The sequence below is a fragment of the Perna viridis genome, chromosome 2 (assembly GCF_037379345.1).
Source record: "Perna viridis isolate PV_CMFRI_1.1 ecotype Kerala chromosome 2, ASM3737934v1, whole genome shotgun sequence".
NCBI classification, from domain to species: domain Eukaryota; kingdom Metazoa; phylum Mollusca; class Bivalvia; order Mytilida; family Mytilidae; genus Perna; species Perna viridis.
Genome location: NC_142446.1, coordinates 52,634,028 through 52,647,052, shown reverse-complemented (window position 1 = coordinate 52,647,052; position 13,025 = coordinate 52,634,028). Strand labels below are relative to the sequence as shown.

Genomic DNA, 13,025 nt, shown 5'->3' with positions numbered 1-13,025 from the left:
TGGCCGTTTCAGTACATATTTGGCTTACAAGTGTAATATATCATTATTTTGCAATTGAAAATGACAACATACAACAAATCAACAGGAAGTGATGCTTTTTTTAAGAAATGCTCGTTGTTATTGAAAAAGAGATCAGAACGTATTTACGAACAACCAGGAACGCTGATGCATATAACAGAGACGAGCAGTGCGGAGATATTTACAAAAAATGATAGATATACATGTGATAAGATAACAATGAGTCTTATTATCTTTAGTTAATATGTAATGATCGGTATTACATACGATGCAGTTATCATAATCGTAGTGAAACTTTGACATGAAAAGTGAAATATACCCTTAGTCTATAGTATATATGCAACGAAATTTAATAACATTTGAACATTTTATACATCCTTATATAATGAAATATGTTGTTAACTATCAATCTTTGTCTAAGTGTGTAGAGCACCTTAATTCGGATTTCACAAAACATAAAGTTATATACAGCCAGTGTTATGATTCTGTTCTAGTAAAATTTATATTTAACATAAACACATTATTTCCATTAAAGTTGAAGGAGTTTCCAAAAGAAGCTTTGATGTAATTCATGCCAGATCTGGATCAAGTGTTCTGTTGCCCATTGGAAATAAACTTCAATACTGTGGGTACTTTTCAAACAAATAAATAGTTCATGGAATTATGCTGGAGTTGTTAGCACAGAGGGAGGATTTGCGATCTCCAATGTGACAGATGAACAAGAGGGATGTCATATGTTAAATTGTCCTCCGCATTTCAGAGGTTATGTCATCAAGTTATATGGTAAGAGTTGTTTGCCCGGTTAGTTTATTAAAACCATGGCAATAATGACTGAAGGCAAGAAAACTAAATCATTATAGAGTTTTTTTTTACGGCACAACAAGTCGTTGCAAACATTTATGTTTACTAAGTATTAAGTATATTATATGAGCAACTAGGCGGGTGTATCTAACAAGCATATGACGCTTACACAATCGCTGTAATTGGACTTTGTTCCCAAATTGCAGTTGAGTCCAAGTTGTTCATTTATTTTTGTAACTTTGCATTTTCTAATTTAGTTATTTTGTATTGTTTATTGGGAGTGTATGTTTTCCATGTCTGGTCTTGATATGGATTACATTTTTCTTACTAGTAATGCACATATGAAAATGGCATTTGTGATTTATATCTGTATGTAAAAAAAAGTGTATGAAACAAATAAAGCCGCAATATTATAAATGGAGAATATGTTAGTAAACAACAGATGCAATAAAATAAACATGGAATATCATTTTTTCCCTGTGAAAGATGATGATTACCTATACAGGATCGTTTTCACAAAAGATATATGAGAAAACTTCATACTTTAATTTCTTGAAATGGTCTATATATCAATATATCAGTAGACACAAAATAGTGGACGTATAAAAAAAAACAGATAAAACCCATAGTTGAAAAACAATAATATGGAAATACTTTTATCTCAAATATAAGAACCTGAAAAAAAGTATTGTTCAAGGATCGTAGTACAGAACATCATTAAGTAATAACGTAAATTAATATAGTTAAAAGAAAAAAAGATAATAAGTAAAAGAAAAAAATAATGTGAGGTAGATTTGGGTATAGCTTGTGAAGTTTAACGATGTAAAACTATTGAACCAGATGCAGGTAATTAGTAAGAATGGGAAAGAATTGACAAACACATTGTGATGTTTATGTAACTAATTGTAATACAGCAATAAAAACAATACAAATACATTGTAAGAAACAATTCCTTGATTAAAGTCTTGCAAGTCGTTATTGTAACGTTTTTGATAATTCAGTAAGTGGTAATTGGTAACATCATTTTCATTACATTTACACTACTGGCTAATGTAATGACTCTTTTTTGTGCCTGTAACAGTCGAATCCTTATTGTTAATGACAAACTGAAACTTCAATAAATTATTATTTTCAGATATAGAAATATTGATAGATCAATACGCAGTCATGTGCGTAGAAAAACCTACCGAATCTGGTTTAATCAAACGCCTTGAACACTGGTATGATGGTTACCTTGTCAGGCAGACTGAAGCGCTTGGGAATAAACCAGTCTCTTTACCATTGCAGCCAGTATCTTTCTGCAATAACGGTGTTTATCGGTGTATAAGTTATATAGACAACAATAAATCAGCAATATCACAGAACAAATCGCTTGTATATCAGTACAAAGGTTAGTATAACACTTGCTATTGAGTAATAAGGTTAGTTTTATTATTAACTAGTATTTCAAATGTGTTAAATTTTGTTTTGTCAAACAAAATGTTAATAGTACTTTGTCATTGCTTTCTCCAAAGTAACATATTGTAAATATCAAACGATAACAGTTGTAGGTCTTAACAAAAAACACGTTTCATATAGTAACATATTGTAAATATTGAACGATAAGAGTTGTAGGTTTTAACAAAGAACACGTTGTAAATAGTAACATATTGTAAACATTAAATGATAACAGTTGTAGGTCTTAACAAAGAACACATTGTTTTACGTATAGTGTAATTTGATAAAGTACCTTAATCAATAGTGTTATGTAATCACTTACACTACACCTTAATTGAATAATTTGCAGCATGTTTTGCCCCTTTTAAAGACATTACAATATTTCTTTTTACTGTCGTGTTCTGACTAAGACTTGTGCATTTAGTGCTGAGTTATTCATATTTCGTAGTGTAGGTGCATTCTCGTTATTAATGATATACAATATACCATTATATTTAAATGTCCTGTTGATTTATGTAAATATGTTTCTTTTTTTTTGTTATTGTTCTATTAGACATGAGTCATCAATGTTGTTTTGTTTTTGTTTATGTTTATGTTTTTTTTTGTTTTGTTTTTGTTAGATTGAATGGTATGTCTGTTTCAATTGTATTTCGTCCGTTTGATACCCAAATCAAATTGAAATGATATTTTCACAACAGAGACCAAATTATATTATCAAAGTATTGTTTAGTAAAGTAATATAGGTATGCCTTAATTCTTTCGGTATGAGTTTTGTATTATATCCAACACATATTTAACACTCATTTAACTTTACACGCTATCATCTTAAGTGTTAAAGCATTAGCTCTTTTAAAAGGAAAATCTTGGTAGACAAACTATACTATTTCTAAAATTTAAAGTCAATATAGAAAGCAGACCTATTGTAGAGATGATTCAGGGTGTAGATACACTCTAACAAATACGTTTTTTATCAGTCTAAACATTTCGTATTTTAATATAACAATCTTGCTTTCTGTAATCAGATCTATATTTTTAAAACACCATTTCCAACTCTTCTGCTAAAATAAAACAAATCTTTCCAAATCAAGATCGATAACTCTTGTACAATACAAATTTTACTTACAATATGTATATATATATATATGTTTTATCTAAGATTAAGAGCAAAAACTGAGTATAAGTATGGGGCTGGTTGTAAGGTATGGAACTGTTTGTGAATAAAAAATTATAGTGAATTTGGTGGGAATTTAACATTTATACATCAACTTAAATCAGCTACTTAAAAATTGAATGCAGTTGTATATCAATAGTTGTATATCTGAATTACCGAATACTCTGTATTAAAATTCGGTTATTTCTTAAGAACATTACATTATTTGCCTTAACTTCTCTTGTCCCATTTAATGTTTCTTGCAACATTGTCTTAAAATATCATATAAACGACACATTTAAATAATTTGGACAGTTTGTATCATTTTGCAGATCAACATGCATTTCTCTTCTGCAAGTAAATGTCGTTAGGATATTAACATATTAAATAAGTACACCAATATATGATTGATTGTGTTTATTTTATTTCAGAATTCAAGTGTAATAACACAACTGTCTAACCGATACAATTTAGGAAATAGTCAAAGGAATTAGTCAAAATGAAATTATGTGTATCAAGGAAAAGTTTAAGAATGTTATAAACAATCGCAACTGACTTGGTACAGGCTTTCTCCATTGAAATGATTGATTTATCAAGATTTTATCAGGAACTATTGTTAGATGAATTTTGCTTGCTAGAGAAAAACACATTTCAGCAAATTGAAACACTCGAATAAAAATCAAAAGAATTATTTTTCGCTGTGAAGAATATTTCGAAAAAAAAGTGATAAATGAAATAAAGGATACACAAGCTACAGCATCAGATTTTGATATAAATGATATAGTGATATCAAATCTCTTATACCAAGAGAAACATCTGATTTCAATTTCGTAGATTACATATAAACAACTTAAAAATCAATCATATATTGCGAGTAACTTATGGTTGGACTGTTCGCTTCTCGATTTTGTCGACATCATTGTGGTTCAGTGTAATGAAACACATATTTGTCGATTGGTTGGAAAATCGAAAATAATTTAATAACAATTGATACCTACTACAATTTTCGGCCGTTGTTTTAGGATAAAGTAGATAAAGTTACATCGGGATTATATTACATGGAAGGTTCACAGATTATTATATTATTATTTACATCTTATATTGTTTTCCATCTGAATGCCTTTATTAATTTATTAGGATTCTTATTTGATTTCTAAGACAGGGTACAATGTATCACTAAATGAGATGTGTCTTCATTTTATTGTAGTTTAATATTGATATCAATTAATTGTAGAGAAACAACAAAATCCAACTATCAACATGAACTCCTTACTCAGTATCATCTTGAGCTGGGTTGGAGCCGTGGTCATAATAATTGCAGCGATGTACTGCTGTAACCATCAGATGAAACATAGAACTAGATCTATAGTGACAGATGAAAGAAGAGACAACTTTTATGAATACGATGAAATCGGAACATTGGATTATCGTGTTATGACTGTTCCTCCGCAAATCAATGGACGACGAACTTCACCAATGAGGGACATTGGGGATTCTTTCGAAAGTCAAAGCGAATACGTCATGCCTATAGATAACAGGCAGCTGCAAAGACAACTACCTTACTTTTTGTCGTTGAGTGGTGAAATAGAATCAGTTGCTAGAAATAAAATTCTGTCCGAAAATGAAGGAACACAAAGTTGGTCTACTAGTAACAGAAGCCAAGGTGAAAATATAGGTACGCATAATTGGTCGCCTAGTCATGAAAGAAAAGGTGGAAACGCAATGTATGTAATGAAAGGGGGAAACGCAACGTATGTAATGTACGACAACCACAATTTTAAAGATGTTTATTTTCATCAACCAGACCAAGATGAAAGCTCTTCAGAATCCGAGGTTACTAGTGATATAATAGAAAACCTACTTCAGTGGAAATCAAATGTAAACATCTTCGAGTCTAATGAAGAACATAACGAGTCGCCGTTAAAAGAAACGAGCATTGGAGACATTACAAGCGTGGTTCCATCCCGAAAAATCACTGATGAAAATTTGGAAACTATTTTTGAAACATTGGTTTCGGATATGAATATCAGCGCTCTAAAGAAAACAGAACTAGATAATTTATATAACGACGACACTTCATCTAATGATGATATTTCATTAACGACCAATGGATGCGACGACAATCCTTACAATGGCATGCAATCAGAAAGACAATCAGAACATGTTTATAGGTCATGTGACTTTTCTGACAATGTTGAAGGCAATGATGACAAAATCAAATCAACGGAAAATCAATATATTAATCTACAAATATGGTAATGTTTTGACCCAGATTTCTATTAGTGCACATGATATTGAGGCAAGTGTTTTACTTTTAAATTGTGTACTAGCTGGGCAAAAATAAATTATCATTTGTTTATTTTTCTACAATGATGAGTGTTGGTTATAACTAGTGAAACGTTAGAAGAAATATGCGCAGAATTAACTGTTTTTCTTAATTACGAATAGAAATAAGATATACATGAACAGAGTAGTGTTTTAACTGTAAAACATGTTTCGTTTTATAATTCGTATGGGTACAAAAGATATACTGCACGGTTCCCACTTCATCTCGACAAGGTATATAGGAGATTTTTTTTTAAATTAAGTATTGTTTGCCGAAACCAAGTTTTTGTTAGCCATTTGTTATTTAAAATCATAACTATTTTTGTTCTTTTCCTCTGAAATATTTGCATTTCCTTCCATTTCCGGTAATGCGTAAATTAAGGGTTTCAATATAACAATGACATCGTCGCAGCTAATGTAAATGATATTTTACTATACCAAGCTTAAGTATCTGATTTTTTTTTCAGTTTTAATCTATAAACTTTAATCGAAAATATTAAATGATTAGTGGTTATTGTAAACACCTTTGTAATTGATCCTTAATCTTTTGCTAATTAAATGACAGAGGGCTTGAGGACAGCATGGTATCCCAGTTATTGTGTATGACAAGCTCTACCGCACAAATAGGTGAAGTAAATTTACGACCGCGTGTTTTGAGGGGATTTTTTAAAAATATTTTATGATATATATATATATATATAATAGTTTATATTTTTCATTACCTCCTCCAATCAGTCTCCTTAAAAAATATCCCAGCAAGCCGATTCGGTTTCTTAATTGATAACTCAGATAATTGTGAGTGTTTTATTTGTTATTACCGCATCGAATTGGTGAACGTTTTGGTTTAGACTAAACCATATTCCATTTGTCATTCACCGTTTTGTCATCCGTTTTATGTTCTTCGCCCGGGTATAGCGGAAATATTGCCCTTTGGAGTTAAACACCAATCGATCAGCCATCAATTTTGTTTTTGAAAATTCACACTACTGATCATAGTTCAATGTCTCTCTAGATGATTTGTTTGCTTGGTATCAGTTAGTTGGTTAATTATTCCAGTATAAGTAGTGGAGAGTTAGTTCTGGTTGACTGTGTGAATGAAATAACGCGTAAAGGTAATTGAAAAATACCCATTCATCTTGCGTCTTTTCCACAAAGCACGAACCCTGATAGAAGTAATAATTCATCTCAGGTCATTTTGATGTGGAATCAGTTTGTGTCTCACAAGGCACTCGCCTTCAAGCTTCTTTAAAAAAAAATACAAACACTACTATATTGTTTGCTCTTTTACAGTATGACGTTTTAAATGAATTAAAAAAAAACAATACTAACGAATCTTTTCTATGTGTTCAAGGGGCCGTACAATAAACCGAACCTTCCATGCAAAATCATCATTTCAATCGTCGTGAACTTGTTCTGTTTTATGAATTTTTGCACTGTCAATTTTGCGAAGCAAATATTTGTCGTTCCCTCCGCGGAACTCGAACTCATACCGCTGTGACATCTATGGCAACAACGCCTGCACTAAATCCAGCGCCCTAGACAACTCTGCCAGCTAGGCTATATATCTTTTTCAATGTACATACGAATGGTATACGATTATTGATCATTTTTGTTTTAATTCATTTTCATCATAAATGTCTTTTTTCTATTTGTTAATTCATATAAAAAAGGTCTTTATTTGGAAAAAAAATGCATTGTACATATGCATGTAATCGTAAACACACAAATAATGACAAAAAGTACAAACAACTATCATATATTTATCATCCTCAAGCCGAATACAACTTAATTTAAGTAGTATCCTAAATAGCCCGTTGGAACATCTTACGAATAGGGTATTCGACATAGAAAACAATGAAAAAGGAATACAATTGTTTGAAATATGGAATATTACCGTCTATTTATTTGAACAACGTTAAGACTAAAGTTTGGGATAAAATAGGTCGCGTGACAGAAGACTTGACCCTGATTTTTTATATATTATCTGTGTCAAGATTATAAAAGCACAATTATAGTACATCGAATTAATTAGGAAATACACCATGTTTCATTCCAGAATGGAATGCTTCATTATTGGTGTTTCATCGGCGTTTAATGTGTTGCTCATTTTCAATGAAGAGCGTGTTATGTAAAAAAGGCGCTTTATGTAAAACCTTGATTTAACCCACCATTTAGTTTGATTTGCCTGTACCAAGTGTGGGCCATTGCAGTACCAGCTGCTCCAATGGTGTAATGTATATTTTGCTAGATTTTATTTTGAACTTGGATTGATTATGAATCAAATTAGTGTTCGGTAACTTTGTTGTTACTTTTTTTTCTAATAATTACAATTTATATTTGTATCTCATTTTGTTTCTATAATATTTTAGGTGTACATAGAAATAGACAACTTATTGTGATCAATAAAAGTAGTATTCTTAGTTATGGGCGAGGTCTTTTTTAAATAGCTCCAAAATATGTTTCATTGACTCACGTAACATTCTTTGAAAATCACAATTGAAGCAGATTATTCTATGAGATAAGCTTATTATAAGGATATGCGCAGTATATTAAGGCATGGACGCCATATGTAAAGATATTTATTTTATTATTATCTGTCAAAAAAAAAATACTCCATCAAACGGACAGAATCGACAGAATTCCAAAATTGACAATGTAATAATAGGCAAAAGCATCATACATTACTTGCAAACAGACTGAAATTATTATTTCGAGAATTACAAGCAATTCACGCGCGTTATAGTACATCATCCGTGACACTATGTGAATGCCTTATAGTATTTATTAAATTTTAAAAATGTTCCTGTTTGATAGAAAATAATCTGGGAATAATATTTGCTTTGTTTTTGTTTTATTATTAAATTATTACAGGACAGATGTGTACATTCAAAACTATTATAGAGATCTAATTTGGAGCTCATTTATAACACAAGTAATAATTTTCCTTTATCATGACGACAAGTCGGAACCAATTGAAATTTGAATAGCACTTCAACAGTCAACTGTTTCCTTTTATGTTTGACATGAGTGATGCAATGAATTATATCAATACAAAATTAAAAATCAGATGAAATTATACTTACCACATTTGTGTCATATTACATCACTTCACGTTAATAACTAAAGGATCCTTGCGTTATTTTCGATTTACCACATTTACGGCTTGAGTCCGTCGAAAAAAGGGGCTTCTTTGTCATTGGATAACTACTTTCGCGTTGCTATCAGATTAAAAAAGAAGTCGACCCTTTCAGCCCATGTGCGGTTTACGGTCACGATGGTACAAGGGTTTACGTGCATACGGATTTTACCTAGATCGACTTTTTTGCCTTCAAGGCAATATATGTATCGACATCTATTGTTTGTATTATATTCTTTTGAAAAGCGCAATAACCTTGGTTCCCTTGATTACTCTTAATGCATTTTGTTTGTTGATGTCAAAAGAAAATATACAGGTTAAGCACAAATAGTAGAAATAATTCAAAGTAAAGGCATATTTCTACAGGGAAAAAACATTACGAAAATGACAGCTAGGGAAACGTTCAACCAATATAATAAAACAAAACCTTAAAATGTATGGTTACATATACATCTTCACGTAAATTACAATTGGATATTAACACTAAATTAATCATGCATATATTGTGAGCTACTTATGCAATAAACTGAGGTAGATTTCTACTTAGGTTGCTTGAGGTTTACATATCTAATAATTCAACCAAACACTATTCAATAAGTAAACATATATATAACCTCATTAACCACGTACAAAAAGGTGTAAAAGTGTAGAAAGAACCAAACGGTAGGTTATTACAGAACTTCACAAGGTCACCACAATGAAACTGATGATTTTCCATGGTAAGTTTTGTTTTTTGTATAGCCGTTTTAACAAAGATTTATTTATGTTTTTTTTTCAAATTACCCACCACCCGGGTATGCTGAAACGAACAAAAAGGCGTTCGTTTTGAAATAATCATCAAGAAGGGTGAAAAAGGCTCTCTTGTTAGACACACAAACTTCCTAATTTAAACAACTTGAGATCAACTATTGTTTGTTAATGCTTTTAGAAAAAAAGGTTCAAGAAGACTGATTTTTCCGGCAAAACGCTCTATTCTATTTACAAAGTTAATCAGCACTAACTCTCCGTATTCACAAGGTTAATGTTCACCACTTATAGAGCACACAGTCCAAATAACTGATGCCTACAGAGACCCTGAAGTATGTTCTGTATTTTTTGTGACATAAAAGCAAATTGACCAGTGTATGACGGATGAGTCCAACTAACTGATGCATATAGAGACCATGAAGTATGTTCTGTATTTTGAAAAAAACACAGAAAGCATATTGACCAGTGCATGACAGATGAGTCAAACTAACTGATGCCTATAGAGACCATGAAGTATGTTCTGTAATTTGAATAACACAGAAAGCATATTGACCAGTGTATGACAGATGACACATGTATAAATCCTAGAGGGTGGAACAAATCAAATATTTAAAGCAATGATAAATGTAAGCGGAAACCGAAAAAAAATCCAATAGTCTTAAATGTCAATGAATTAATCAAATTAGCTTCTGAGACATTTTTAAGCTCAATTATTAGAGAAGTTTAACATTTGTTCCCCATGCGCATAATTTTTCGAAAAAAAACTTGAAATACTACCTTAAATCTCATGTTGTACTTCTTATTACAAAACATGAATAAATAAATAAACAGTAAACTCTGCGCATATGTTCAACGTTCTACTGATCACAACCGAGACACTCATTATTATAGAAAAGGAAACAAAATGGAACATAACGTTCCCAATCTAGAACACCATTTAAAGGTAAAACCCTTGCCTAAACAGCACGTGTTCTCAATTGTTTGTACAAACACATCGTCATATTTGTAGATTAAAATATTGATTACCTGGTGAAAAGATGTTGTCAATACTGCATTCATCAGTGTCAGAAGTGTCACCTGACATGTAAACATGTTGTGGGGGACATTCAGACGGCATATCAGTGTTGTTGTTGTCGTATCCCTTGGTCGTTCATCGAACATCATCACTATATAAATTGTCGTCGCTATATGGATTGATCAGTTTTGAGTTTTTAAGATTGCTAACATTTAAATCAGAATTTAATGCTTCACAAATAATTTCTGAACTTTCATTGGTAATTTTGCGCTGTAGAACTTCGTTCATAACGTTTTCAATGGTATTATCTTTCACCGGTGAATCGTTTGGTTTTCATTTGACTCGAAGGTATTTACATTTGATTTCCATTGAACTCGGTTTTCTATTATATCACTAGTAAACACGGATTCTGAAAATATTTCAGTTTAGTTGAAGTCATCACTACAGCGGGCGTGGATCGTTATGGTGTATCCATCAGCACCATGAAAAATGATTTATTCAACGGGTCATAGTTTTCCTTTCCTCGTTTGTCTACGCCGAACTGGACTTTTTATCAGCAACTCGGCGGGTGTTTTTAGAAAAGCAGAGGACGCTTACCCTACCGATGCACCTGGTCCATGCTCCCAGTTTTTAGTGGAGTCCGAGTAAAATGTGGGTTATTTTCAGAAATGATAAATCAAGTTGTTAAAAACGATATTTTTACTCGAAATGAAAGGTGTTCTTCTTCATTGTGTTTTAGGCGGTTTGGCCGGAATCGATCCTTCAATACATGACCCTGGGAAGCAGAAAATGCACATGATCAATTTCAAACAGCACCCCATACACAGATATTATCTAGAAGAAATATATTGCAGACTTGTTACTGATGTGTATCTTTCACATCTTACGTTGATGCCAACTTGAACAACTGTCGCATAATAAAAAGATTATGACGTAATTCACACAAGTTTACATGGAACCCAGGATACACGCACTCATACAGTACTTGTCTGGTGAAAACGAAACATTCAATGTTATATAGAGGATGAAGAATTGGGGAAGTGGAATGCGAAAGAGGGATGGAGATGGTGTATGGGAGTATAAGGATTTTCAATTTGGAAAATGGGGGAATTATTTCTAAGCATTCATTGATATGAACGTAATTAAATCATTGATATGAACATGTGTATTATCTTTTAGTAAAACCAGGAAAATATTGAAAAAAAATGAAAATATAAAATTCAGTTTGATAATAAAAATATTCGATTAAAAAATATGCAATAGGATTCTATGAATGATGGATATTTTTCAATTGTGAATGGGGGATGACATATGACGTAACTGTAAAATTTGTGTCATTCAATAGCTTTATTCGTAAGAGTAATCAATGGAACCAATGTTATAGTGCTAACCAAAGGAATGTAATCCAGGGACAAAGACCAGACATGGAAAACAGACATATACAACACAGAACATAAAGTAACTACAATCATACATACAAAGTAACAAAAGCAAATGAGAAACTCGGACTTCACTAAAAACTGAATCTAATTTTTCATTGGGGAAGATGCTTTTAGAAATCTTTAGAATTTCGGTGAATATAAACTGATATTTAGAAAGAAAAAAAAAGACATCTCAGTTCCAAAATAAGTAGACTTTTAAGCCAGTGTCAGCAGTAAAGTAGACATTACTACTATAATCTGTTTTTCTTATATATGTCTGCATGTTAACGATTTAGTTTCTGATTTACATGAACATGCCAATCTCTGTCGTATTAAACCTGTCACAATTACAGGTTTATAATTACAGCTCTGCATATTGTTGTGTCTATTCGTACACTATATTTTTAAATCCTCACGAGGATATCAAGTTTTGATATTGAAGTAACAGTACACATTTGATACCGGCATACATCAAATCAGAAATGTACTGCTTTAAGTATGCATCATTTTAACAACATTATACAACTCGGGAATTTTTTTTTTCAAATAAACTTAACCTTAACAACACGTTCGGCATTTTTCCTGTTTAATGTTCATATACATAAATTTCAAGGTAGAAGGTAACTGGTTATGTCACAAATCCCAATTAATACATGATAAAAGCCATCCTGAAGACAAATAATGCCTTCCATGTCTCAATACGTCGTTTAAATTAGAGTTTCTCTCAACAAATATTTACCAAACCAAATTTCAGAATTGAAATGGTATCAGAATTGTGTAATCCGATACACATAACGTGAAATCTCTATCATTAACTTGCCAGGGTGTTCATTGGAAATATACCACAATCCCTCCTCAAATGGTTGATCTAAAAAATCAAGTTTATGTTTCCTGTTATGTATGAGTTTTATCTTTTTAACTTTCAAACATTTGTTTTGGTTAGTTTTTCAAATTCATTTTTTTAATTAAATTGCA

At 31.6% G+C, this 13,025-nt stretch overlaps 1 protein-coding gene across 1 annotated transcript; it reads left to right on the top strand.

Annotated features, from left to right (window-relative positions):
- LOC148625980 (uncharacterized) lies at nucleotides 1–6,412 on the top strand. Its single transcript, XM_088569476.1, has 3 exons — nucleotides 1–801; nucleotides 1,955–2,209; nucleotides 4,641–6,412. The coding sequence occupies exons 1-3, from the start codon at nucleotides 753–755 to the stop codon at nucleotides 5,663–5,665; spliced, it is 1,329 nt and encodes a 442-aa protein (XP_088425602.1). The 5' UTR covers nucleotides 1–752; the 3' UTR covers nucleotides 5,666–6,412.
- Nucleotides 6,413–13,025: the final 6,613 nt, after the last annotated feature.